This window comes from Loxodonta africana, chromosome 10 (genome assembly GCF_030014295.1).
Source record: "Loxodonta africana isolate mLoxAfr1 chromosome 10, mLoxAfr1.hap2, whole genome shotgun sequence".
NCBI lineage: Eukaryota > Metazoa > Chordata > Mammalia > Proboscidea > Elephantidae > Loxodonta > Loxodonta africana.
The window spans coordinates 70,231,299-70,256,786 of NC_087351.1; the positions used below are offsets into that span (position 1 = coordinate 70,231,299).

Genomic DNA, 25,488 nt, shown 5'->3' on the forward strand with positions numbered 1-25,488 from the left:
GAATGGGTTGTTACCTCCCCTCTATCACTCTTCGTGCTTCCCTGTTTTCTTTTTTAAGAATATATGAACATCTTTCTTTTTTGCTTTAAGAAAGAATACGGTAGAGAGAAGAGAGAGATAATATAAAAGATAATTCTTGGAGAAAGGAATGGAGCACCTTTTTAAGCAACTTAATGATTACAAGTGACCGAAAGACTCAAGAGCCAAACTAAGAAATCAGGAAATCTTAACCTCGTCCAACCTCACCTCCATTGCTTCTGTACATTCGCGGCACTAGCCTGCCTACCTCCCTCCTTTCCCATAATCCTCTACGTTCCACGGGCTAAAGAAGGGGGAGAACCAGCTTCAGAGAGAAAGTGATTGGTTGAAAGTGCAGCCAATGAGAGAGCCTGTTACTAGCTTGTGCAGTGCTGCAGTGTGGGGGAAGCGCTTTAGGCCTTGAAGCCTTACGCGTCCCGCTAGTTTCAGCAGGATGAGCTCTATCGGCACCGGGGTGAGTTTGTTATCTCTCAGTGTAATAGGCTAACCAAAGGATTAGTGTTGACGGGAACTCGGATGGGCGGCTGTGACCGACTCGGGGCCCTGTCTGTGCGTTGAGACTGCCGTCGGCTGAGTGGGCCGCTTCCGCTGCCGGGGACCGGCGGTCTTTCGTCCACTCGTTTCTAGGTCTACATCTGAGGTGGCGGAGATTCCTGAAGCATTTTAGCTCTGGCATAGTGGGCTTGGCAGCTCAGCAGTGAGATTGGGGGCAGGTTGGGATTGCTGAGTCACTGTCTTTAGCCTCTTAGGAAAACCGAAAGTGGAAACTTGTGGGGCCTGAAATAGTGTGTGGATGACAGTTGAACTCTTGATAACCACTGAGGCTTGGGATTCCAAGATCTGAGACGCATGCGTTTTCTATATATTTTTCTGTATACTGCCTAGGGTACGCTGACTCATGGGTCCTTCTCTTTCTTTGCAGTATACTGATCGACCGCTCAGTATGAGAGTCACTGGAAGCCCTATCGAGGCAGAACTAATGAAAAAAATTGTTAGAAAAGCTGAATCTGATGAGTCCTTTGAGTTTTTCCTCTGTCCTGCTTTTCCTGCACAAATTACAGCACTTTTAGGCATTGATGTAAACATTTAAATGATTAGCTAGGGACTTAAACTCTTCCAGCTTTTAATAAAACGAACACACTATTGGGGATTTTGGATTTGACTTTATTGTTAACTTGTTTGTCTTGCTACTTTGTTAAATTTACTGCGTATATGCAGTCCTTTGCTTACTACTTGAATACTTATAGAAAATAAAGTTTTTGTTTCAAAAAGCTTTGTTTGCACTAGAAGCACTGAATAATTGGTTTCTCAGTTCATCTATTCCTGCATGTTCACAAGATTCTGATACTCAGCATTAAGCCCAAATACTGATGTTCTGAGTTTAATAATAGACAACCCATGTTTGAATTAGTTTAATCCATTTGGTTATGAGATTCTGAAGTTAGTCTTACGATTTTTGGATTTGTAGATGGTCAATAAATGCGTATTGTAGCAAATTGACTTTGTAACTACTTTAACATTGGATTAATAGTGCTTCATTCTACAAACCCTTTAAAACCTTTCAAAATACTTGATAATATAACTGTACAGGGTATTTTAGTATTAACAATGGTAGAGTTAATGATCTCCGTTTAACAAATTAGGGAACTGAGACTCAGAAAGCACCACTGTTTAAGACTTATCTCCTGTCTTCACTTCTCCCAAGAACTCCAGATATGTGCACCTGCCTGTCTATAGGCATTTCACACTCTACATGTCCAAAATGGCTTTTGGTTTTCTCCTTGCTTGGCCATTTTGCATCTCCTTCAGTCATCGGCTCATTAAATGGTTCAATTCTAGTTGCTTAAATAAAAAAAAAAAATAAGATTCATCTTTTAATTCCTTTTTTACTTCGGAGCCAGTCCGTTAGCAAGTTTTTTCTTTTTTTTTTTTGCTACCCTCAAAACTTAGCACCTCCCATCTCCTCTCTAGTCAGAGCCACCACCACTACTTCTGCACTGCCTCCTCTCTGCTTTCACTCTCCTTCCCTTTACAATTCATTTTCCACACAAAGAGTAATATTTTTAAAAGCATACCACCTCCCTGCTTAAAGGACTCCAGTGGCTTCCCATTGGGCTTATAATAAAATATAAACTTTCTATTCCAGTTTAGAAGATCCAACATGATTTGTCCCTTACCTACCTCTCTGACATAGTCTACTATTCTCACTACTGCTTACTGTGTTCAGGACACAGTGACCTTTTGTTTCTTGACTGTGCTAGGCTATCTCTACCTTAAGGTCTTTGTATTGGATGTCAGGAAGACTCTTCCTCCATACTTTGAACGGCTGGTTCCTTGTCATTTAAGTCTGATTCAGCCTAAATGTAACTGTCCCAGCAAGGCCTTCTCTAATCACGCAGTCTGTGTTAGTCCCACAGTCTATCACATCATCCTATTTTATTTTCATCGTAGTAGTTTTTCTCACTTAACTGCTGTGCTCCATCACCTAGATTCATGCCTGGTCTGGTCTGAAAATGAAGGACTTCATGAATGAGTAATCATCTTTGTATTTCCTTATAGTAACTAACATATAATAAAAGCCAAACCCATTGCCATCAAGCTGATTCCGACTCATTAGGGACCCTAAAGGATGGAGTAGAACTGCCCCATAGAGTTTCCACGGAGTGCCTGGTAGATCCCAACTGCCAGCCTTTTGGTTAGCAGCCTTAGCTCTTAACCACTACAGCACCAGGGTATTCATATAGGGTCACTATGAGTGGAATCGATTCCATGGCAACATATGATAGATGCTCATTAAATGATGAATGTTAAATGATTTGTCCACATCATATTGTTAGTGGCATAGCTGTGAATCTTTTATTTTTTTTTAATACGAGCTTTGTTTTCTGTGGGGAAAAAGTTCTGAGAGTTCACTTAAGACATAACTAGCAGAAATAAAAAAACTGACATTTGCTTAGCTGTTGCTGCTTTGACGTGCTTCCCCTTCCTCTTCAAAACAGAGTCTTTGTTAAGATATAACACACATTCCTGATCATAAGCCATTTAGAGGGGGGAAAAGTGTAGTTATTATTGTCACAAGATAAACCCTTTTAAAGCCTATTGTTGCTTTTCCCCCTAGTATGACCTATCAGCCTCTACATTCTCACCCGATGGAAGAGTTTTTCAAGTTGAATATGCTATGAAGGCTGTGGAAAACAGTAGGTAAGAAACATTGTTTTACTTGAAATAAGTATCTTTATGATTAAATGTCTCCTTTTATTTTCTATATTTTTGGTAATTAGGCTTTGTTATGCTACTTTGGCATAAACTAGTATATGCTCTAAAATAATCTTAATTTTATTAGTCATTTAAGATCTCTTTCTAGGCCAGACCTTTTCCACGAGTCCCAGTCCTATATTTCCAGTTGATCGCAGAATTGTCCACTTAGATATTCTCTTGTGTCTCAAATACATGTCCTATTTGAGACATTCATTGTGCTTGCAAGTCCATTTTTCTCTTTTAAATTCTTGATTTATGTCATTGTTTTCCATGGCCATTAGGTTTGTGACCTTGTAATCTTGTCATTTATTTCCCCAACATCTTGTTATTTTAAATGTCCAATACAGTTAGTCACATGTTTGTCTCAGCAGGGTTTTTTTTTTTTTTCTTTTTTTATTGTGCTTTAAGTGAAAGTTTACAAATCAAGTCAGTCTCTCACACATAAATTTATGTACACCTTGCTATATACTCCTAGTTTCTTTCCCCCTAATGAGACAGCACACTCCTTCTCTCCACCCTGTTTTCGAGTCCATTCAGCCAGCTTCTGTCCCCCTCTGCCTTCTCATCACCCCTCTAGACAGGAGCTACCCACATAGTCTCATGTGTCTACTTGATCCAAGAAGCTCATTCCTCACCAGTATGATTTTCTGTCCTATAGTCCAGTCCAATCCCTGTCTGAAGAGTTGGCTTTGGGAATGGTTTGTCTTGGGCTCAGAGAAAGTCCAGGGACCATGACTTCTGGGGTCCTTCTAGTCTCAGTCAGACCATTAAGTCTGATCTTTTTATGAGAATTTGAGGTCTGCATCCCACTGCTGTCCTGCTTCCTCAGGGGTTCTCTGTTGTGTTTCCTGTCAGGGCAGTCATCGATTGTAGCTGGGGACCATCTAGGTCTTCTGGTCTCTGGCTGATGTAGTCTCTGGTTTATGTGGCTTAGCAGGGATTTTTTGATTGTTCTTCATTGCTTCTTCCACTCTCTAAAAGGCGTAGGATAACTAAGATATTTACATGTTGAGCTCCCTTTCTTTACTCTGTTTCTTATTCATTAGAATAAGGCACTAAAATGATTTCTTGGCACCCCATAACATCTTTGTGAAATTATTAACTTTGTTGATAAATTTTATCAGTCTTTTATTGAAGAAATTTTATACTTACATGACCATTGTTTTTTTCAATCTAAATCAGGTTTGGGATGAATGAAGACTTCTTTAGACAATTTCTTTCAGCTATTACTTAACATCTCATTTAAATCTCTTAAAAATTTTTTTCAGGCTTACTAAAAAAAACAGAGTTGTGATGTTGGGCTCAGTTTTTCCATTACAATTAAGACCTTTGGAATAAAGGTGGAGTAGGGAAATGTTTCCAGAATTTTGGAAGAGTCCATATATAAAACATTGAGTTTTTTCACTTCCTGTTAGGGTCTTCAATATTCTATTACTTATTTTTGCATGTGCTGGCACATAAACCAAAGACCTTTTGCCATCAAGTCGATTTCTGACTCACAGCGACACTATAGGACAGTAGAAGTGCCCCACAGAGCTTCCAGGGAGCGGCTGATGGATTCGAACTGCTGACCTTTTGATTAGCAGCTGGCACATAGCACGTTGTTAATTGTTAGTGAATGAATAAATGTTCATTTAGTGTGCTCTTGTCTGGGTGGTAGAAAGAAGGTATATGGATTTTTAATGCCTTATGAAATATTTTAAAATTTTTGAGCAAAAATATATTTTAAGTTTTCTTTTGGAATTTGTCGATGGCACCGGGTTTTTTTTTGTTTTGGGTTTTTAGAATTTGTAATGAAGCTAGTTTATTTTCTTTTTAAATGTTGTGAGAGATTTTGGTACTTAACACACTATGAATATCTGGTACTGTAATGGAAGTTAGGAGCACTGGTGGTACAATGGTTAAGCGCTCTGCTGTTACCCCTAAAGGTTGGCGATTCAAACCCACCCAGGGGCACCTTAGGAGAGGAGACCGGACAGTCTGCTTCTGTAAAGATTACATCCTAGAAAACCCAATGGGGGCAGTTCTGCTGTGTCACGTGGGGTCCCTGTGAATCAAAAATCAACCTGATGACACCTAACAACAATGATGTAATGGAAATAAAGCTGTTAAGAATTTTAGGTTTATGTATTTGTCATTATATACAAAAGCTTGATAGAATTCAGAAGAGAGTCACAATTTTAAAAATTGAAACATTTGTTCCTGCTGATAAAGGAAGATGGGCTTTTAGAACAAAGAGGTGAGGAAAGACTTGGGGGAGTTAAGAGTTTTTCTCTTCCTCCTTTCCATCTCTTTGGTATAGGAAACTGGTAAGAGAAGTCTTGACTCAGAAAAGCTGAAGATGTATTTTGAGACCATCTGTAACCCAGAAAATCGAGGCTAGAGTATAAGGAACTGTGTGTCTTAGGAATTTGTGTTCTATAAAGTGTATCTAAATATGGTTAAAACAGTCACACTTAAGCAAGCTTGAAGAAATATAATTTAAAAAATGAGTGTATTTTTTTTCTGCATAAAGAATACTAGGAATGTTCCTCTTTTAAAGGGATCTATTTAACCTGGTATGATAGCATACTGGATGGAGATCAGAAGATGGAACTTTTCCCCTTAGCTACTGCTTACAAGTAACACGATACAGAGTTACTCTGTTAAGTCCTCTGAATCTTAGTTTTTTTATCTGTAAGGTTGGGATGTTGACATCTACCCTACCTACCTCACTAGGGTTGCCAAAAGAATAAAATATATGTGAAAACATTTGGAATTTTTTTAAGTACTGTGTGGACACAGAACGTGAAAAACAGAAAAATCAAATTATAAAGTCATTTTCTTGAGCGTGGCATATAAACTAATAGGAAACATTTAACTAAATAAAATCGCTTAAGATTGTATTCTTATGTCAGAAGGAGATAAATTCTTTTAAAGAAAAAATTTAATCTTGAGAATTTAAGAGTCAAGTATTTTTGAGCACCTACTGTATTGAGCAGAATCTCTGGGTAGTGCAAATGGTTAGTGCGCTTTGCTGCTAACCTAAGGGTTGGAAGTTTGAACCATCTAGAGGAACCTCTGAAGAAAGGCCTAGAGAGATCACAACCATTGAAAACCCTGTGGAACGCATTTGGGAGTCAAACTGATTTTATGTCCCTAGAGAAAAGGCTGTCGTGCTTGGTTAAAGTAGAGGGTCAGTGAAAAAGAGGAAGACCCTCAATGAGATGGATTGACGCAGTGGCTCCAGCAGTGGGCTCAAACATAGCAAGGATTGTAAGGACAGTGCAGGACCAGGCAGTGTTTTGTTCTGTTCTACATAGGGTCGCTATGAGTTAGAACTGACTAGACAGCACCTAACAACAACAACAACAACGTGGGAAGTATAGAAAGTACCAAAACAAATAGTTAATGACATGCAAGTGAATACTTAAAAGTGCTGTTGTTAAAAATGTGTAGTATGGTTATAACTATTTTGTAAAAGTATGTGCCTAAAAAGTAATACGATAAAAAAGGGAAAGATTATAATCTTCCCCTTTAGTCTCATTGAGGAGTCAGACATGAAAGGAAGCTAGTGCACTATAATTAAAAGGACTAGATTGTTTAGAACAAAAATGTACACAAAATTCTGGTCTCAGGACCCCTTTACTCTTTAAAATAATTAAGGACCTCAAAGAGCTTTTGTTTATATAGGTTATATGTTCTGTCGATACTTACCATATTAAAGTGAAAAATATTTACTCATTTAAAATAACAATAATATACTCAATTCCATGTTAAGATAAATAACATTTTAAATAAAAAACAAGTTTTCCAGTGTAAAAACAGCATGGGGGTGGTGGCTACAGCTCTTTTCACAAGGGGGAAGGAGAATCAAGATCAACAGCCTGAGGCTGATTCCTATTAGGCGGAGGTCAGACATGCCTCCTCTCGCCACCATCTTTACCAAATCTGACACCAGCCACCACCCACATAGCAGTCTGTACTTCTCTGCTGGGTTCAGTAATTCACTGCAGTGGCCACACAGAACTCATCGTGATCGTGCGGCTTATTGTTGGGGGGTGGGGGGGGAACCAAACCCACTGCCATCAAGTTGATTCTGACTCAAAGCAACCCTATAGGACAGAGTAGAACTGCCCTATAGAGTTTCCAAGGAGCGTCTGGTGGATTCGAACTGCTGACCTTTTGGTTAGCAGCTGTAGCACTTAACCACTACACCACCAGGGTTTCCTTATTAGGGAAGCAACAGTTAAAATTCAGGTCCAGGAACAATCAGGATACAGTTTTTCCATCAGGACAGCCTCTTCCCATCCGTGCTCGCAGGCTTGCCTCTCCCTAGACCCTCGGCCCCTGCCCTGAGGCACGCAGCTTTCTTGTTTTGTGGGCCGGGAAGCCCACCACATTGTCTCCTGCTGCCGGGTCTCTCCTGCCACCACTTCTCGCTGTTTCCTAGTTCCAGGAGCTTCTCAGTGCAGGGATCCTGGGTCCAAAGGATCTCTGCTCCTGGTCGTTCTTACTTGGTGTGGTAGGATCTTCTCTCTGCTCTGGAATTGGATCTCTTTTAAGGCAAACTGACTGATCCCCTTGGTGGGCCACAATTACATTATTTGCACATCCCACCCAGTCCTTTGGGTGGGAGTTACAAGACCATGGCAAGAAAGGCCACATGAAAGTGATCCATTGCAGTGCATCCAGAATATAAAAAAAAATTGAGTGTCATTGTTTTACATTTTTGCAAATCGCTTAATGCTCAGCTTAATAGAAAAGACTTGGATTCTCATACCTGCTTCTGTAATCAATCTGTTATTTTTGTTGAAGCAGATGAAGCAAATCAGGCTTCACACAGGTATGTAATTGAAAAAATATTTTAATAGCCTTTTCAGGATGTTGTTCTTTGATAATGCACCAGAACTGAACAATTGGTAGTTTCTTAAAGGTTAGTTGCAATCTTGAATCTGAAAATATATGAGTGAATTTTTATACTCTGTTTTACTGAAATCTCTTCAGCTGTGTATTGTTCCTTGAATGGCTCTTTAACCCATGCATGATGTTGTAACATCATGAATTGGTCAGTTGGAAAATACTGGTTTACTGAATTACATAGTTTTTCCAAATGTTGACATGTTACTTAAACTGTCAAAAAAAAATCACATTTGTTAATATCACCACTGATCTCATCAGAAAAGTCTGTAAATACTAGGAAGCAGACATATTCATAGTGATGGATATAAGCTATATAACATTCTGATTTCTGCTTGAAAACTAATTTTTATGATTGGGCAAATAATACTGTCAGTTTTTCTTGACTCATTTTGATCATTTTAGAAAAAGCATCTGCCTTGTAAACCAAAAAAACCTGTTGTCAGGACTTAATAAAATTAATTACTGCTTCATCAAGGACATTCTTATCTTAATTAAAAGTGTCTTTTTTTTTTTTAATGGCAAGAGCATAGCAGTGAACAATACAGTAACTAGTAGTTTACTAGTACACTTTGTTGCCACTGTCTTGATTTGTGTTAAAGTGCCAGCACTTTTACCCACCAGTGCTTTTGCACTAATAGTGCAATGTCCACACAGTGGAAAAGGCAAATAATGTCCTTGTATCATTATGAAAATGACTTTGACCTCACTGACCCCCTGATGAAAGGGTCTCAGGAATTTCATGGAGTTCATAGACCACATATTGAAAACTTTTAGTTTAAAATAAAGTATGTTTTCAAAGATTCTGAAAAGGAAGATGATAAGTTGGAATAAATCAGAAGGGCTTCATGAAGGCTGTAGAGCTTAAGGTCAAGTTTATTTGCAAGTTTGTAGAAATTTATTTAAATATGCAGCAGTGAGGCCAAAATGTATTCCAGAACCCAGGATAACCTCGCTAAAGACATAGAGGTAAAAATGAACATAGGGACATCAGTGAGGTTAAATTCAGTAAAGTTCATGATTTATAATAGGAAGTTGAAAAAGCCAGATGGGCCTTGCCAGATTCTTAGGATTCTTCAGAGCTGGGCAAAGGAGTGTAAACTTGAAAGAGAAGCTGTTGAAGACATCTAAAGTGCAGGGAAAGCATATCTGTTAAATTCTTTGCAAAACTTGTGTCTGTGCATGTTTGTTTTTTAAGGGAGTAAAGCCATAGTTTTATTGGATTTTCAGAGAGGCTTGTGACTGTGACACAATTCCCTCAAATTAAATACCACTTTTTAGAGTATGGTAATGACAAAATAAACAAGGTTAGGAATTAGGCAGGTCAGGTTAAAGAAGATGGAGTGGAGAAAGGGAAAAGATGTAATTAATTTTGCCCTGAAATGAAAAGGATCCAATGGTGGTTTAATTTTTTAGAGAGAAAGAAGTAGTAGTAAGAGAAATTTTGAGTAAAAAAAAAAATTTGACAAGTAGAAGCTCAACATGGGAGATGACGGAGATGTAATGAAAATCACAAGATTAGAACTTATTGATGTTATCAAAAATAGAAAAGTAGATATAATTGTACCCAAACATCTACAAAACCAAGTATCACCTGTTATGTATGCTCCATTTGTGGTTTCTGGTGAGAATTCCCTTTAAGAAAAACCATTAGAAGAATAAAGTGATTAATGTATTTTCATGTTGAAAGGGTGACATAATTTCTCCATTTTTACTTAAGAGGTTAACTTAAGATTTGTTTTAAACAATTGTAGCAAAGCATATTTTATTCTTTTTATACTTATTGCAAACAATACATGTTCACTGCAGAAAAACTGAAACAGATGAATAAAAAGAAGGAAAATAATTAAATATATTCTTCCATCCATATTAAAAAATTTAGTCACTGTTAACTTTTTAGTTCATAGCCAGCCTGTCTTTCTGTGCATATGATGTACCAATTTTAATGGATATGAATTTAGTCAACATTTACTTAAAACATGTCTATCATATGCCAAACACTTTGCTGTACTGGACATATTTTGTTACCATCTTTTTTTCAGTTACTATACTATCTTTTTATGTCAATTGATACGCTACTCATTTTTGTCATAGTGTTCGTGTATTTAATTTGTCACACTTCAGGTTGTTTTCCCTTTTTGATTTTCAAATGTGTTTGTTTCAAAGTACTTGCAATGCTTTTAAAAAACTGAATATTACCTATTTTTTGGTGTTTCTTTAAAACTTAACATTATGAAATTTCTTTTAGCGTTAAAGCGATTTTCTTCTATTTCAGTACAGCCATTGGAATCAGGTGTAAAGATGGCGTTGTCTTTGGAGTAGAAAAATTAGTCCTTTCTAAACTTTATGAAGAAGGTTCCAACAAACGACTTTTTAATGTTGATCGGCATGTTGGAATGGTAAGGTCACATCTAAAACAGTTCCTTTTTGTCATCTTGTCCAATTTTATGTTGATTGGCATATTGGAATGGTAAGGTCAAATGTACAAAAGGCTCCTTTTTTGCCTTCTTTCCATTATCTTTTGAAATAAGTAACTGGAATATTAAAATACGATTAAAATAATCCATTTATTTCTTTACCATTGAGGAAGAAGCCTCTGATCAGTGAGCAGCCACAAAAGTAATCAGAGAGATTACTGGTTTTGAATAGTTCATTTTCCTAAAGAAAGGTGGAGTCCTGGTGGTGCAGTGGATAAGAGTTCAGCTGCTGACCAAAAGGTCAGCGACTCGAATCCACCAGCCATTCCTTGGAAACCCTATGGGTCAGCTCTGCTGTCCTGTAGGGTCTCTGTGAATAAACTGACTTGACAGCACCTGACAACAACGAAGAACGGTAGCATTCTCATAACTTGGTTGGTGATTAGAAATGAAAACCAAAGTTGCTTGAAGAAACAGAGATGTGGGAATGAGAAGTATATGTAGAAAAGAGATCTTGGCAGCGTAGATCACCAGTGAAGGTGTATGTTTAAGAAGCAAAGACTTTAGCTTTTCTGTATCCTTGTGGAGATGGCTGTCGTACCGAAGATGTTATCAGATAGTGAACACCTTTATAGGAAGGTGAAGCACCAGGAAAGGATGTTAATGAAAAACCAAAAAAAAAAAAAAACTGTTGCCATCAAGTGAATTCTGACTCACAGAGACCCTGTAGGACAGAATAGAACTGCCCTATAGGGTTTCCAAGGAACAGCTGGTGAATTCGAACTGTTGACCTTTTGGTTAGCAGCAGAGTTCTTAACCACTGTGGCACCAGGGCTCCATGTTTAATGAAAGGGAAGTGAACACATCCTTTTAAATAGCTTTAATAGCATCACTGTATTTAGGTTATTTCATGTAGCTGGTATCAAAGCAGTGCCTGCTTTGCCCAGATGCAAGCCAAGCCACTTAATACATAAATACACTACTGGTGAATACTGATGTATTCCTATATAGTAGGAACCACCAGCAAAGTGGGGAAAAAATAAGAAATGGTTCTGAACATTCTAACTGAAAAGTAAGAGTTTTTTGGTTTCAATAGATGTAAATAACAGAGTAATGTTATTTTCTTAATTAAAAAGGAAACAGAACACCTGTTATTAGGTACTGTGTTGGATTCTTTGCATAAGTTATCTCTTAACTTGACAGCCCAGTGAGGGTAATGTTAATCCCATTTTTTTTTCCAGATAAGAAAACAGACAGCTAGGAGAGAAAAAAAGCTGGAATTCAAATTTGAATCTACATGCATGATTTCAAAGCCCATGCTGCAGATTAATATCCTGCTTTGGTGTTTCTAAATGAGATAGTGTTTTATGCACACACATGAAGGGCTAGTAAAATATAACCAGTAAACTGTGAAGCTACAGATAAATTCTTTTTTCCTTCTTCAAAGATTGTTTTTTTCTGAACACATTCTCTCCTGAACTAATTTATTATTGCCAATAAAACCGATATATTTTGATGAAATATGCAGATTGCACCTAGGTAGTAGGAGGGAACTAGTGAATCATGCATTCTTTCATTTACTAGAAAAACTTTAGGTATATTAAAAAAAAATCATATATGCTAAAACCATAGGTATTTTAGTGATAAACTTTATTGTCATAAAATTTTCAAATTTGTACGATTTGTTAGTTAAAGCCAGGAAGCGGATGCTATTCCTTATGCCTAGAAATTGGCAAAACACTAGACATTGAAAAGGATTGGAGAATTACCAGACTTCACAGTAAGCATTGTCCAAAGCAATAGTACATTCTTTAAATAGTGAAACTTACTAGCTTGGTAACCTTGGGGAAACTATTCTAAACACAGTTTTCTTCACTTGCTAAACGAAGGTGGTAATAGTACCTCCGTATTTGTCATGAGGTTAAAAATAATTGTGTAAAAAACACCTTGCATGTAATGAGTGTGCAATGTGTTGGGAATTACTGTTATTACTAGGTAGCAGTACGAAAAAAAAGGCTACCTAGTAATGATAAATTTTGCAAATCTCCTAAGCTAGAGTTTCCAAACTTTCTTGGTTCATGGTACCATTAGTATCTCAGTAATATTTTGTGGTTTCACTAGGCTAAAATATCTAAAAGTAGTTAGGTCCATACAAAGGAACCCTGGTGGTACAGTGGTTAAAGCTCTTGGCTGCTAACTGAAAGGTCAGCAGTTTGAACCCACCAGCTGCTCTGTCGTAGAAAGATGTGGCAGTCTGCTTCTGTAAAGACTACAGCCTTGGAAACCCTATGAGGCAGTTCTCCTCTGTCCCCTAGGGTCACTTGAGTTGCAGTTGACTTGATGGCAATCGATTTGGTTTTCGTTCTGGTTTTTTAAGGTCCATTAAAAAAAACAAAAAAAAAACAACCAAACCCATTGCTGTCAAGTTGATTCACAGTGACCCTGTAAGACAGGGTAAGACTGTCCCATAGTGTTTCCAAGGAGCAGCTGGTGGATTGAAACTGCTGACCTTTTGGTTAGCAGCCAGACTCTTAACCCCTGTGCCACCTAGCCTCTGTTGAGGTCCATACAACTTACTATATTATGTCCTAAAAACTTATAGTAGCTGTTTGAAAACAAAAAAAGCACATACATTGAAGGAAAAAAAAAATTTTTAACAGTCACAAATAATGATGTGTACTACATAATTTCTCAAACTTTAAAATCAGATTAGATGGTACCAGCCTCATTTCCTGTTCCACATTAATTTTTGCACAGTACTTTTTATCACAGCAACCACTAACAGCCCAGCTTTTCACAGATATGATGGCATCAAAAGGAATGTAGAACAATTGAATGTTAGAACTGTGAACTACTTTGACACGTATTTCCCTCAAATGTCCCACACCTCCGAGTTCACTACAGTGTCCTAGGGCATGTTGGCACATGCCGCCAATCTTGGAAGATTTGTGGTTTGTCATTGTAGTTTACTACCCAGTAGGCTGAAAATGAAGATTTGAGTTTGTTTCTTTTAGACCAAAACTTTCAGTAATTTTTTGAACACAGAACTGCTTTAAATAAAAAATCAATCCTGACCAAGACCAGTGGTTTTATTCTTTATAATGAGGTAGTAAATGGGGAGGAGGATTTGCGATAGAAATATTCCTTCTCTTTGTGATTACTGGACAAAATAACGAAGTTACTCTTGGTATATTTCCAAATTGTAATCTCATACTCAAGCATCAAAATGCCAGAATGCACTATAAATCCAAAGAAATTTTCTTCAAATAGGGGCTCTTGGTAAAAAATATTAAGTAAGCCTACAACAATTGCATACTTTTGTTGATTTGTGATTTAAAAAAAAATAGGAATGTATTTATTAAATTGTGACTTCTTTTCTTTCAGGCAGTAGCAGGCTTATTGGCAGATGCTCGTTCTTTAGCAGACATAGCAAGAGAAGAAGCTTCCAACTTTAGATCAAACTTTGGCTATAACATTCCACTAAAAGTAAGTTGATAATATGTTGAGCTGCTTTTTGAACAGTAATAGAAGTTTATTAATAAGCTCTTATGTTTCTCTCCCCACCCCCCATAGCATCTTGCAGACAGAGTGGCCATGTATGTACATGCATATACACTCTACAGTGCTGTTAGACCTTTTGGCTGCAGGTATGAAATTCTCTTGGATATTCAGTCAGATCTATAAGTATTTTCACCAATTTTTAGTCTTTTATACCCTTAAAAACATGTACTATTACTAAGAAGTATTAGGGCAGTGATTAAATAAAACAGTGTAGATAAAAATAAAAACTATTTGAATAGTGTAAAGTAGTGTACAGATGTAAAGTGATAATTCATAGAAATGACTTTAATAAATTTTCTGGTATAAATTTGTCTCAGAAAACTACAAGCTAATTTTAAATATTTTCTATATTGTCATTATTAGGTAGCCAGTTATAGTTTGGTTTTCTCACTGATTTCCATCTCATATACTTTAAACACTTAAGTAAAATCCTCTTAAATGGAATTTCTAGTAGTTGGTAAGGAATCCATATACATTACATTTCACAGTCCCCGCTGGGCACTGTTTCTGTTTTTGTTAAGGTGAAGTGCTGGTATTTTTATTTATTTTGGTAGGCTAAATACTGCTTTTCAGAGGAGACTTGTCATGACTCTAGATTGTCCTAAAATAGACATGTTTAATTTATAACTTTTGTAAAATAAAACAGGCTAGTCATGTTTGAGCAAAACATTTACTAACATCTCTGTGCTTGCCACTGTTAAAGTAAGTTAGCCGTAGTCCTACCTCTGGATTGTTTTATAATGTTTAAATTACTAAGGAGGACAGATGTTAGAAAAAAAGCTGAGTTATATCCTATCGGTAGTAGGTTAAACTTGTTGTTACTTGTTGCATTAGTTATTCTTAAGTTTCTTTAAATTACATTTTAAGACACTTTGCTTTAAGGCTAAATAGAATACTTTCATTTTTAACTTTTCAGCTGAATTCCAAATTCATCAGTTAATTCTTTTGTGGCATTTTTGAGGGTATTAAGAATAGTGGAGGGGGTGATAACTTTTTCAGTGAACATTTATTGAGCATATACAAGACAGTCACAGATTCACAGAGATGAATAAATCATGACTGATAAAACTTCAAAGGTGAAATAATAAAGGTATATATTGTATATAGTGGGGGCATCAATTAGGGAATGGCCTCTGAGAAGAAATGATAAGGCAAAGTGAGATGTAGAGGGGGAGCAGTAAGGGTATTTCAAGCAAAAGGACTAGGATGAAACTCCATGGGCAGTTTCAGGAAATGCTGAGGTAGTTGAGTATACTTGGTATGTAGAGTATAAGGCATGGAGATAATATTGACGATGTCAGACAGGGCCAGAGTATACGTAAGTCTGCTAAGGAGTTTCAGCGTAACCTAAAGTATCACTGAAAGATTTTAAGCATAATAATGACAATCAGATATACATTCTGAAAAATAAGTGTCATACCAGTGTGGAGGATGGAAAGATGTTAGGGCTGGGAATTGGACAGTTGGCTGTTAGGTATTCCAAATGTAAAATAATATGTAAGATCAGGCTGACTTCTTATCTACTTCTAAAGAAAAAAACAAAAAAACCCCACAGTTCAGAAAATCTGATTCAATAGGATCATTTGATAGCCTAATTTTAATTTGTGAGCATGGACCAACCAGTTTGTATTTTGCAGAAAAATGTCTGGAGGAAAATCGGGGAGTAGCCAGAAAAGAATTAAGGATGGAAAGTTTGTGAATTCAGTATACTCAGCCAGGAATTTTGCCCATATGGCTTTTTCAAAGATGTTTATACATTTACCTTTTAGACCCTCCATTATTTTCATTCTGCGTTATCATTTACTCCTTTCTCAATACCGCTAACATACCAGGAAGCCAAGTTTCATCAGAAGGCTTAATACTAAACAAACAGAAAAAGCCACATGAATATTGAAGAGATAATCTCAAATATGCACTAGCTTTTAATAATTAAAACCTGGTGTTTATCAAAGGACTTGTGTGTATCAGTAATTTATCTTAGAAACCAGTTACATTTTCATCATTGTATTTTCCCCCCTACTTCATGGTATTAAGAGCCATGGTTTAAAGTCTTCACTTACCCCCTCCTCCCACCCCCCGCCGATGTTGAGATTTCAAGTGGTGTTTAATGATCATTTTCTTTTTCATTTACTTTTTTGCAGTTTCATGTTAGGGTCTTACAGTGTGAATGATGGTGCCCAACTCTACATGATTGACCCATCAGGCGTTTCATACGTGAGTAATTTTGAATCATCTGAAATTCTAATGCTAGTTTAGTGGTATCATTCTCATTAATACTTAAATCTCATATTTGCCTTATTTGAAATTTCCTTAAAAATCATTTAAGGAATGTTTTATCATTAATAACAACAACTTATGGCTATAAGGCAGAGGAAAGGTTTGTGGCTCTCAATGTTATTTATAAAAATGATAACGAATATACATTTTTGAATGTGGTATTTCTTCCATTACTATATTAGTAGTGTTTTAAAATGGAAGATAGTATTTTTCCTTTTAAAAAAGGTATTTTAAATGGAATTTTGGGTACTTTTTCTAATTTATTGCCTTTTCTTAACAATCTTGTTATTCTGACCATTTATATGGTATTTACTAATTTAAACAAATGAACTTTTAAGTACTGAATCTTCGAAATGTATGTATGTAATTAAAAAAAAACCAAAACACCTTTACAACATACCACAAAAACTGAGGACTTAGAGCATTGGACTCAATTCAAAGTAATTTTTATCTCCATGGGGGAGGGAGAGAGGAAAGCCTCATCTTTCATTGTCATATTGCTAGTTTTTTTCATTTCTATCCCCCCCCAAAAAAGTCTGTATTTCTTGAAGTGTGTATGATATAATTTTTCTCTGTATATGCCTCTTTTAAAGAAGTCAGATTCTTCAAGAACTAAGTTTGATATTTTAATTACTTTGCACTCCAGAGATCATTGGAATGTACTAGACTGTTTCTTCATACTTGATTTCAAGTCATTTAACATCCTCTTTACCCTTTAAATAGAAATACTTGTAGTCACTAATGATACTAATTTAATGATAAATATATATATATTTTTTAAATAGGGTTATTGGGGCTGTGCTATTGGTAAAGCCAGGCAAGCTGCAAAGACAGAAATTGAAAAACTTCAGGTAATGCATGTTTAATACTTATAATTTTGGTGTAATATTATCCTCCCACACAGTGAAGTCTTACCACCACGAACTAAACCTTCTAGTCTAAGGACAAAATGTGATTGAATGTTTAGAGAGAGCTTTTTGAAGGTTCGAAATGTTTGAGTAGGAAAGTTGGTGACACATTACCTGGAGAATTGTTATGGATGCCTTTGTGGTTTTTGATAACTATTATGACCCTCATCCAGAAAAATACAATCAGAATTTTTCATAAAATTTCACAAAACTCCTGAAGTGCGTTCATGGACCCCTATGAAGCCCAGGCTTGGTGCTTTAGAATTTTGAGTTAATGTTACGGAATCAGTTGTAATGAAAAGTTACATAGTGCTTTTTCCCGTGTCTTGTCTTTCTTGTCTGAACCTAGCTTTCACATTGTCTGACTATTCTCCAATGCTTGCTGCTTGGTTTTCCTTTCAGGCATGAATCGATCAACTTAACAATGCTCTTTTCCATCATACTCTCCTTTTTTTGTTACTCATTTCTCCCTAGTATTATGTGCAAATTTTGAAAATTAGAATATTTGGATCCATATTCCTTTTGTCTTTCAGTCGTTAAATCCTAGCGGGGGATGGGAAAGATAAGTGCTGGCTAAAATCAAGAAAAATTACTTTGCTTAAGGAACATTTTATGACAAAACCATGCTCTAAATCAGGGGTCGGCAAACTACAGTCCATTGTAAAACTAAGTTTTGTTGGAACACAGTCACATTTAGTTTTTCACACTACAACGGTAGAGTTGAATAGTTGCAATAGAGGTCTTATGGGTCGTAAAGTCTAATAATGTATTTACTATCTGGCCATTTACAGAGTAAAAGTTTGCCTATCTGTACTCTGCCTTTTCTTCTGAGGTTCTGTATACCGGTAACATTCACTTATGAAATAAAAACTTAATGAAAATATGTAAAAATGCCAACTAAAATATCAGAAAAGATAGAATATTACAAACCTCTCCATCTAAGTTATTTTTTCATATTTTATCCATTTGTGTTTTTTCCCCGAGTTGCAGACTTCATGATATTGTATCCCTAAGTGCTTCAGTATTCATATGCCATTATCACACCTGAGATATCCAATAGTCAACCCATAACCAGACTGCCTCAATAATCTTGTCTTTTCTAACAATCACACAGTCAGCGTTCCCACATACTGAGTATGTTTTTAAAGATCTTTTTAAAGTTAGAATCCTTCTCTTCACATGATGGTAATTTTTTGAACTCTCTGGCAGTTGCTTTTGTTCCATATACTGGATTTCGCGATTTCCTAAAAAGACTGGTATTCTTAAATTTAAACTTCAGTGTTAAGGTTTTATTTTGTTCTTGTTCTTCTTCATGTGGTTGTGCAGGCACAGCTTGAGTATCAGGATTTCTAAATTTCAAAAATATCAAAAATAAAATGTTAACCTAGTTCAGAAATAAGAGTAGTTGAAACACCTAACAAGTCTGGACTGCTAAATGAATGTTCTGTATCTTTCACCATTTCCCCACCCACAAACACAAAGTGTATCCAGAATATGAATGCCAGTTTGCTCAAACATTGCTCTGATCTTATGTCTGTTCAGAAACCTACATGACTGATATAAAAATCCTGCATTGGTTACTTCTAGTACCTACACAGTATACACACTCCTCAGAGCTGGACACTTAAGGCCTGTTTTTCTAGTCTAATTTCCAAATGTCCACTACAGGAAAGCCAAATTGCTTGTAATAAGAACAAGCTTTTCTGTAAACAATTTGTAAATTCACATTTTGCCTGTGAATAGATTCATTGAGGGCTCTAGATTTTTATAATTTTCAAGACTTATCACATAACTAGTGGTATCTAGGGGTTGTCCAGAATACTATTTTGGCACAATAATTTTCAAACACTGAACTATGAATTAGAAACCTTTAGTTCTGGCCTCTTACCAGCCTTAGAATACTTTTCCCTGGCTTTATAGCTGAGAAACTATTTCAGGAACATTAGGTTATTCATAGAAATTGTGAAAATAGTTACACGAGTGAAAAGTGTTCTTCTGATTTTTAAACTTAATGAATATACATTTTATTTTCTGTAGATGAAAGAAATGACCTGCCGTGATGTTGTTAAAGAAGTTGCAAAAATGTAAGTTCGACTTTTCCTTGCCATTGACAAAAATATTTCACTTGACCTTACTTTATACATTAATTTTGAGAGGCTGTTTTGTTTGAAAAGAATATATGTATAATTTTTACAAGCTACGTTTAACATGAAACAATATAAAGGAGATAGAGCAAGATACAGATGTTACAGCAAATATTTTCTTTTTGCATATGTTTCCTTTACACATTATGAATCTTATTAAGGAAGAAAATATCCACATTTTAAATTAAACATAGATTTTCAAGTGATAATGAATGGGATGGAGGGAAAAAACAGCTTTTGACAGTATATAAACTTCTTTTGTAGGTGACAGAATTTAAGGGCAGGAGGAAATACTGGACCTCTGGGGACTTTGGTCTTAACATAATGTTAAATTGCCTCCAAGAAAGCTTACAAACTAAAATTATCTTTATTTTAGGTTCACAGCTAATTATTTCTCTGCATGATATATGAAGTCACTTGTAAAACTGGCTCATTTATATAAACTGCTGTTTCTTTGGGCAAGATATGTTTCACTTTTTCAGGTTTATTATAAAAGTTCTTGTAACAAAATGAGAACAGCATTTCAAAACATTTAAAAACAGCCTATTAAAGTCTGAAATGGTTTATATTAGTTACATCCAGTATGTTCTAACAATTTTTTTGAATACTCTGCAATTCAAAGTTAATAAACCTGTGTGGTAATGCTTCAAAAACTCATAACTCTTCTAGGTCAAAGAATGTTGGTGTTTGGTATTTGAAAAAAAAAATCCAATAAAATGGTGTTGCAGCCAACTTTTCTGATTTAAAATCAAGGATATAAATAATGCTCCAGCAAATTCACAGCACCTCCAGCTATTCCACATTAGAATACATGAACAAGGTCTGGCCAGTCAGCCCCTGTGCAGATAATGTCTCGGGTTTTATATTAAATTATAAACATGCAAGGAAGGGAAGTCCTAGAGGGCTCTGTGTATAATAAAAACATACTATTTAAACTGTACCTGTTAATACCTTCTAAACTGATTTTAACAAATAAAGGATGTTCTATTTTGATAATCCCGAGAGCCTATTAAAATCTTCACTGTTGTATAATTTTGTCCTAATTGTCTATGTACTATTCCCACTCCTTCATGATGAGATTCTCTCCTTGCAATTGTGGAAATAAGCAGAAACCTCTCCATGATTGGCAAAGTGTTTTGATAATAAAGTGAATGATGGGAACTAACAGTAGGACCTCATAAAAGGAAAGTTAATCTTCACTGAATTGTACAGTTGTTCAGTGTGGTATACTCAATTTCCTTCACTAAACCAATCCTTTTAAGTGCTTCTGGAAATCATCCTTTAACACCTTTTATATTTAGACACTTCTCTAGTCTCATGTAGTAAAGTCATCATTTATTTAATATAATGGAACACTGTATTAGCTCTAGAAAATATGATTTGTCATTAAGCAAGGGGTTAGGACGACCCTCCTAAGTAAGGTATGTAAGAGTGGAAAATATAAAAGAAAGCTTTATCCTGATATTTAATATTTTTTTATATGTTTTCTGATAATTTAAAAGCCAGGTTAAGTAGAATGTAGTCCTTAGAAAATGGACAAGGAATTTAAGAAGATTCCTGCCAAGAAGCTGCAGATTGAAGATACCGCTAATTATCGCAAGCACATAAATAAATTGGTTAAAAATACAGGCAGTCCTGGGTTGTGAAAGTCTGAACAACCCATAGTTACGAACCAACTTCCTTAAAGCCTATCATATTTAAATTCGAGGTACATACAATGGTTCCTAATAATGAATGGGTGCTACTTTGTGATGAGCATCAAAACTTTATTATTACTGTTAAATTACGTTAAAGATTTTTAGTGTCTTCAGAAGTGTTTCTTTAATGTTTTTTATGCATAGAAAGGTACACTATACACTAAGGTAGATATTTGACTAATCTTAGATATGAACGTTACCTGTAGTGACTTATGTTCAAATTTGACTTAAAGACTGACTTATGAACGGAACTCATTTGTAATCTGGGGACTGCCTGTAATTGTATTCTGGGAAGACACGGCTAATGATGGCATTTTCCCGTAAGAATCTATGTTCTTTATGAGGTATTTTTCTTTAGTTAGGATTTTTTAAAACAAAGTATCAAAATAAAGCAAACTTGGGATGTATAATCATTTGTAAGGAGAGCAAGTGTTTTATTTCAGTCACTGTAATCTGTTTTCTAATGTTCGTAACTGTATAGACTGTAATGTGTCTTATATACTTTAGTAATAAATACTTATTTTAGGGATGGTTGCTCTGATTTGTACTGACAGTAGGTGCATGAATTAAAATGCTTGGAGATGGCCAAATGAATGTTATTTTCTTTTTGTATTTTAGAATTTACATAGTACATGATGAAGTCAAGGATAAAGCTTTTGAACTAGAGCTCAGCTGGGTTGGTGAATGTAAGTTATATTTGCATGTTTAATTCGCTGAAGGAGTCATCCGAACCACAGCTACTTTACCACTGGGTACCCTTTCTAATGTGAAAAAAAAAATTAAACTTACAAGGTAGTCAGGAAAAATTCTGCGTAATACTTCTTGACTAACATTGTGAACCGTTTATTTCCTTATAATTGTTCCCCCCCCCCAACATCCATTTCATGCTTTTAAAAGATACTACCGAGAAATTAAATTTTTTTCAAGGCTAGGATGTTTTAAAAATTAATTTGGTGCACATTAATGAATACTCAATATTTACAATCAGCTGAATTCCGATCTAATATACTCTTCATCTCCATAAGAGTAAACTTGGGTAGACGTAAGCTCTGATGTGGAAGAAATACAAAGTTGAATTCAAAGCATCTGGTATTGCTTGCAGTACTTTCATAATATTAGTGAATTGTACGTGTGGATTGGATAGACTGCATGGCGTTGCAAATCACAATATACTTATTTTAAATTCCTTTAATATGGCTTAATTTTACAGTAACTAAAGGAAGACATGAAATTGTACCAAAAGATATAAGAGAAGAAGCAGAGAAATACGCTAAGGTAAGCTACAGCATAAAAACTTCTCCAGCTGAAGGTATGCAAATAAGAGTTGAATAATAAAGGAACTGGGTTGATTAAAACTTTCAAGGGTAGGGCTGCATTAAGGACAGGAATTTTCTAGGTTATCCCCAATAGGGATAAAGTTGCCCTGGTTCCAGATCTTATTTTTTGGGTGAAAATTGCCTGGGTTCTTCCGGACATGAATGCTGTATGTCTGGGTTCTAGCAACAATGTAGCTTTTGATTGTTAGAGCAAGATATATTTATCCTTTGCTTTTACTTGGAAACCCTGGCATAGTGGTCAAGTGCTACGGCTGCTAGCCAAAGGGTTGGCAGTTTGAATATGCCAGGCATTCCTTGGAAACTATGGGGCAGTTCTACTCTGTCCTATAGGGTCACTATGAGTCGGAATCGACTTGACGGCACTGGGTTTGGGTTTTGCTTGACTTGGGTGTCTCGTTCTAAAACAGTGTTCCATTTTTCAGTTATAAATAAGTGAATTTTTAATGACGGGCTGAATTAAATTTAGGTTGTTAAACCTTAACTTGCCTATAGGTACGGGAGATGACGATACTAAAATTGCTTTTAAACTATTTTTCTTCTAACAGGAATCTTTGAAGGAAGAAGATGAATCAGATGATGATAATATGTAACATTTACTTCAGCATCTATTTTAAATTTCTATTACAGTCCCATGTAAACTATTTAGCCCTGTGGATTATTACATACCCACTGATCAATTTTCATTAAATTTTTGTCTTGTAACAACTGAAGCTTGGTTAATATCTCCCTGACAAAATTGGTGGGGGTTGAGGATGTATTACTCAACAGTAAAGTGTAGATTTATGCCTACTTTAAAATTCCTTAAAAAAAAAAAAGATACTAGAAAATGAAGAGGCTTTGAAATCATGAATCCCAATCTCTACTCCATCACTTACCTAGTGATTGTTACTAAGAAACCCATTGTTAAATTTTAGGTGTGATGCAAAAGAAGTATGTCTCAAATTGGGACAGTTTTTTAAAAGTTTCATCAATATGTGAGTCAAGAATGTTTATTTTTCCTTTATTGTAGTTAGGGGGTGTGCATTTAACAATCAATAAAATCCCTATTCTGTCACTCTTAAAATTTCTTGATCTGTGAAGTTCAAATAAAAATACCCACCAGAGAGCATTTATGCCAAAAATAAATTAGAATGTATGTGAATGTGCTCTGTAAACGTAATTGTTAGTAAGTGGTATAGGAAGTACTGGGGCTTGGAAGGACAACTGTCAGAACCTCAATAGCAGCACTCTCAGCAGGGAGAAATACTTGTGAGTTTTGCCAGGTATCCTAGATATAAAAAACCAAACCCACTGCTGTTGTAGTCAATTCTGACTCACAGCAACCCTACAGGACAGAGTGGAAATGCCCCATGGAGTCTCAAAGGCTGTAAATCTTTATGGAAGCAGACTGCCACATTTTTCTCCTGCAGAGCAGCTGGTAGGTTTGAACTGCTGACCTTCCAGTTTGCAGCTGATGAGTGTTTAACCACTTTATCAGGCTCATGCCAGTGCTGCACCATTCAACTGCTATGCTTTCCTGGGAAGACAATTTAGTCGTTTAGTTGCAGGGTATTGGTGGACTTTGAGCATTTGTGTACTTTAGACAGCAAATCATTATACTTAAATAGCTAACTACTACACAAACAACTCAAAAGCAGTATTTTATTATGGCTTTTTTTTTATGTGAAATTATCTGCTACATTTTACAACTCATATTTTACTCAGATAATAAGCCAATCTGTGGCTTTTCTTAAACTTTTCCAAACTATGAATGGCACATTAATCTTCTATTCTTACTGGGCTGTGAGTGCATGTATTCCTCAACAACCCTTTTTAAACCAGGGCCAAGGAAGCATCACTGAAACACCCGAAATTTTAAGGTACTGTAAAATGGATGGAGCCCTGGTGACATAGTGGTTAACAGCTGCTAATTGAAAGGCTGGCAGTTTGAATCCACCAGCCTATGGAAATCCTATGGGTCAGTTCTACTTTGTCCTATAGGGACACTATGAGTCAGAATCAACTCAATGGCAATGGGTTTTGGTAAACCGGAAAGATGACCAGAACAGGAAAAATTATGGGTTGAAGTCCTGCTAGAAACTTAATCTCCCTCTTAGGGAACAAGGGCAGTGTATGCATTGCATAGCAACCAAATAAATCCCTTGCCCTTGGATTCTGAGCACAGTCCAGAGCAGCACTGTCCAGCTCAAAGATGATGGCACCCCACCTAAGGACGGCTGCTGACCACACCACTTGGAAAGTGTGTTGCTCTTCTACAGCCCTGCCAACAATCCAATCTCACATATCAGGCTACTGAAACGGCTCACTCTGCCTCTTCTGAGTCTCATTCCAGAACCTCAACCTGTTAATTTTTCTCATTCCAGGTACCATGCCAAATTGTAAAACTTAGGGTCTGATCCTGTTTCACAGTTGTCGGCCGTAACTGAATTGGTTCAAATTGGTTCAAAGCTCTGTTTTAAACCTAACTTTAAGCAGCTAAACTACTTGTAACCCACTATAGATGTAATAACATCAGATAAAACTAAGCAGCTATACCTAGTTCTCAAGCTATTATGAAAAAACTGATTTTCATACTATACACAGGATTAATCTAGGTTCAATTTAAGGGCACTTTGTAACTACTGTGAGATCTGATTACCCTCAGAAATGAAATGATAATGAATATCCTATTTAACATTCTATCAGTAAGATGGTAAAAAAAGCAACTACATTTTACTTTGTGACTATAAATTTTATTTTAAGAAAAGACTGAATACCTTATTAGTGTTTAAACCTTAATAGTGATACCTAAAAAAAAAAGAAAGTTTTAGAAGAACAAAGTTTCAGTTTAGAGATTTCAAATAAAATGTATTTAGATTACAAATACACTTATCTGAAGAGACTGTCCGTTTGCTTTTATTTATGATTCATAACGAGACCTAAAAAAGAGAAAATCAAGTCTTAGGGTCATC

General features: G+C 36.0%; 1 protein-coding gene and 1 long non-coding RNA gene across 13 annotated transcripts in view; one reads left to right on the plus strand and one right to left on the minus strand.

The window, feature by feature from the left end:
• Positions 1–363: 363 nt before the first annotated feature.
• On the plus strand, positions 364–23,409 carry PSMA3 (proteasome 20S subunit alpha 3). The gene is made up of 11 exons (XM_003408674.4): positions 364–493; positions 3,158–3,240; positions 10,472–10,595; positions 13,998–14,099; positions 14,187–14,260; positions 16,316–16,388; positions 17,237–17,302; positions 19,397–19,443; positions 21,819–21,886; positions 22,411–22,475; positions 23,083–23,409. The coding sequence occupies exons 1-11, from the start codon at positions 473–475 to the stop codon at positions 23,125–23,127; spliced, it is 768 nt and encodes a 255-aa protein (XP_003408722.1). The 5' UTR covers positions 364–472; the 3' UTR covers positions 23,128–23,409.
• The window catches only part of LOC100655348 (uncharacterized), a 36,249-nt gene continuing 14,428 nt past the window's right edge, over positions 3,668–25,488 (minus strand). For 2 of the 12 annotated variants that reach the window (XR_010323166.1, XR_775650.3), the window contains 2 exons: positions 25,294–25,455; positions 14,222–18,708 (listed from right to left, as the gene is read on the minus strand). This is a non-coding gene — a long non-coding RNA (uncharacterized LOC100655348). Of the gene's footprint in view, positions 9,324–9,790; positions 9,832–14,221; positions 25,456–25,488 lie in introns of those variants that run through there. The other 10 variants (XR_010323162.1, XR_010323160.1, XR_002785308.2 and 7 more) reach the window with 10 other exon arrangements.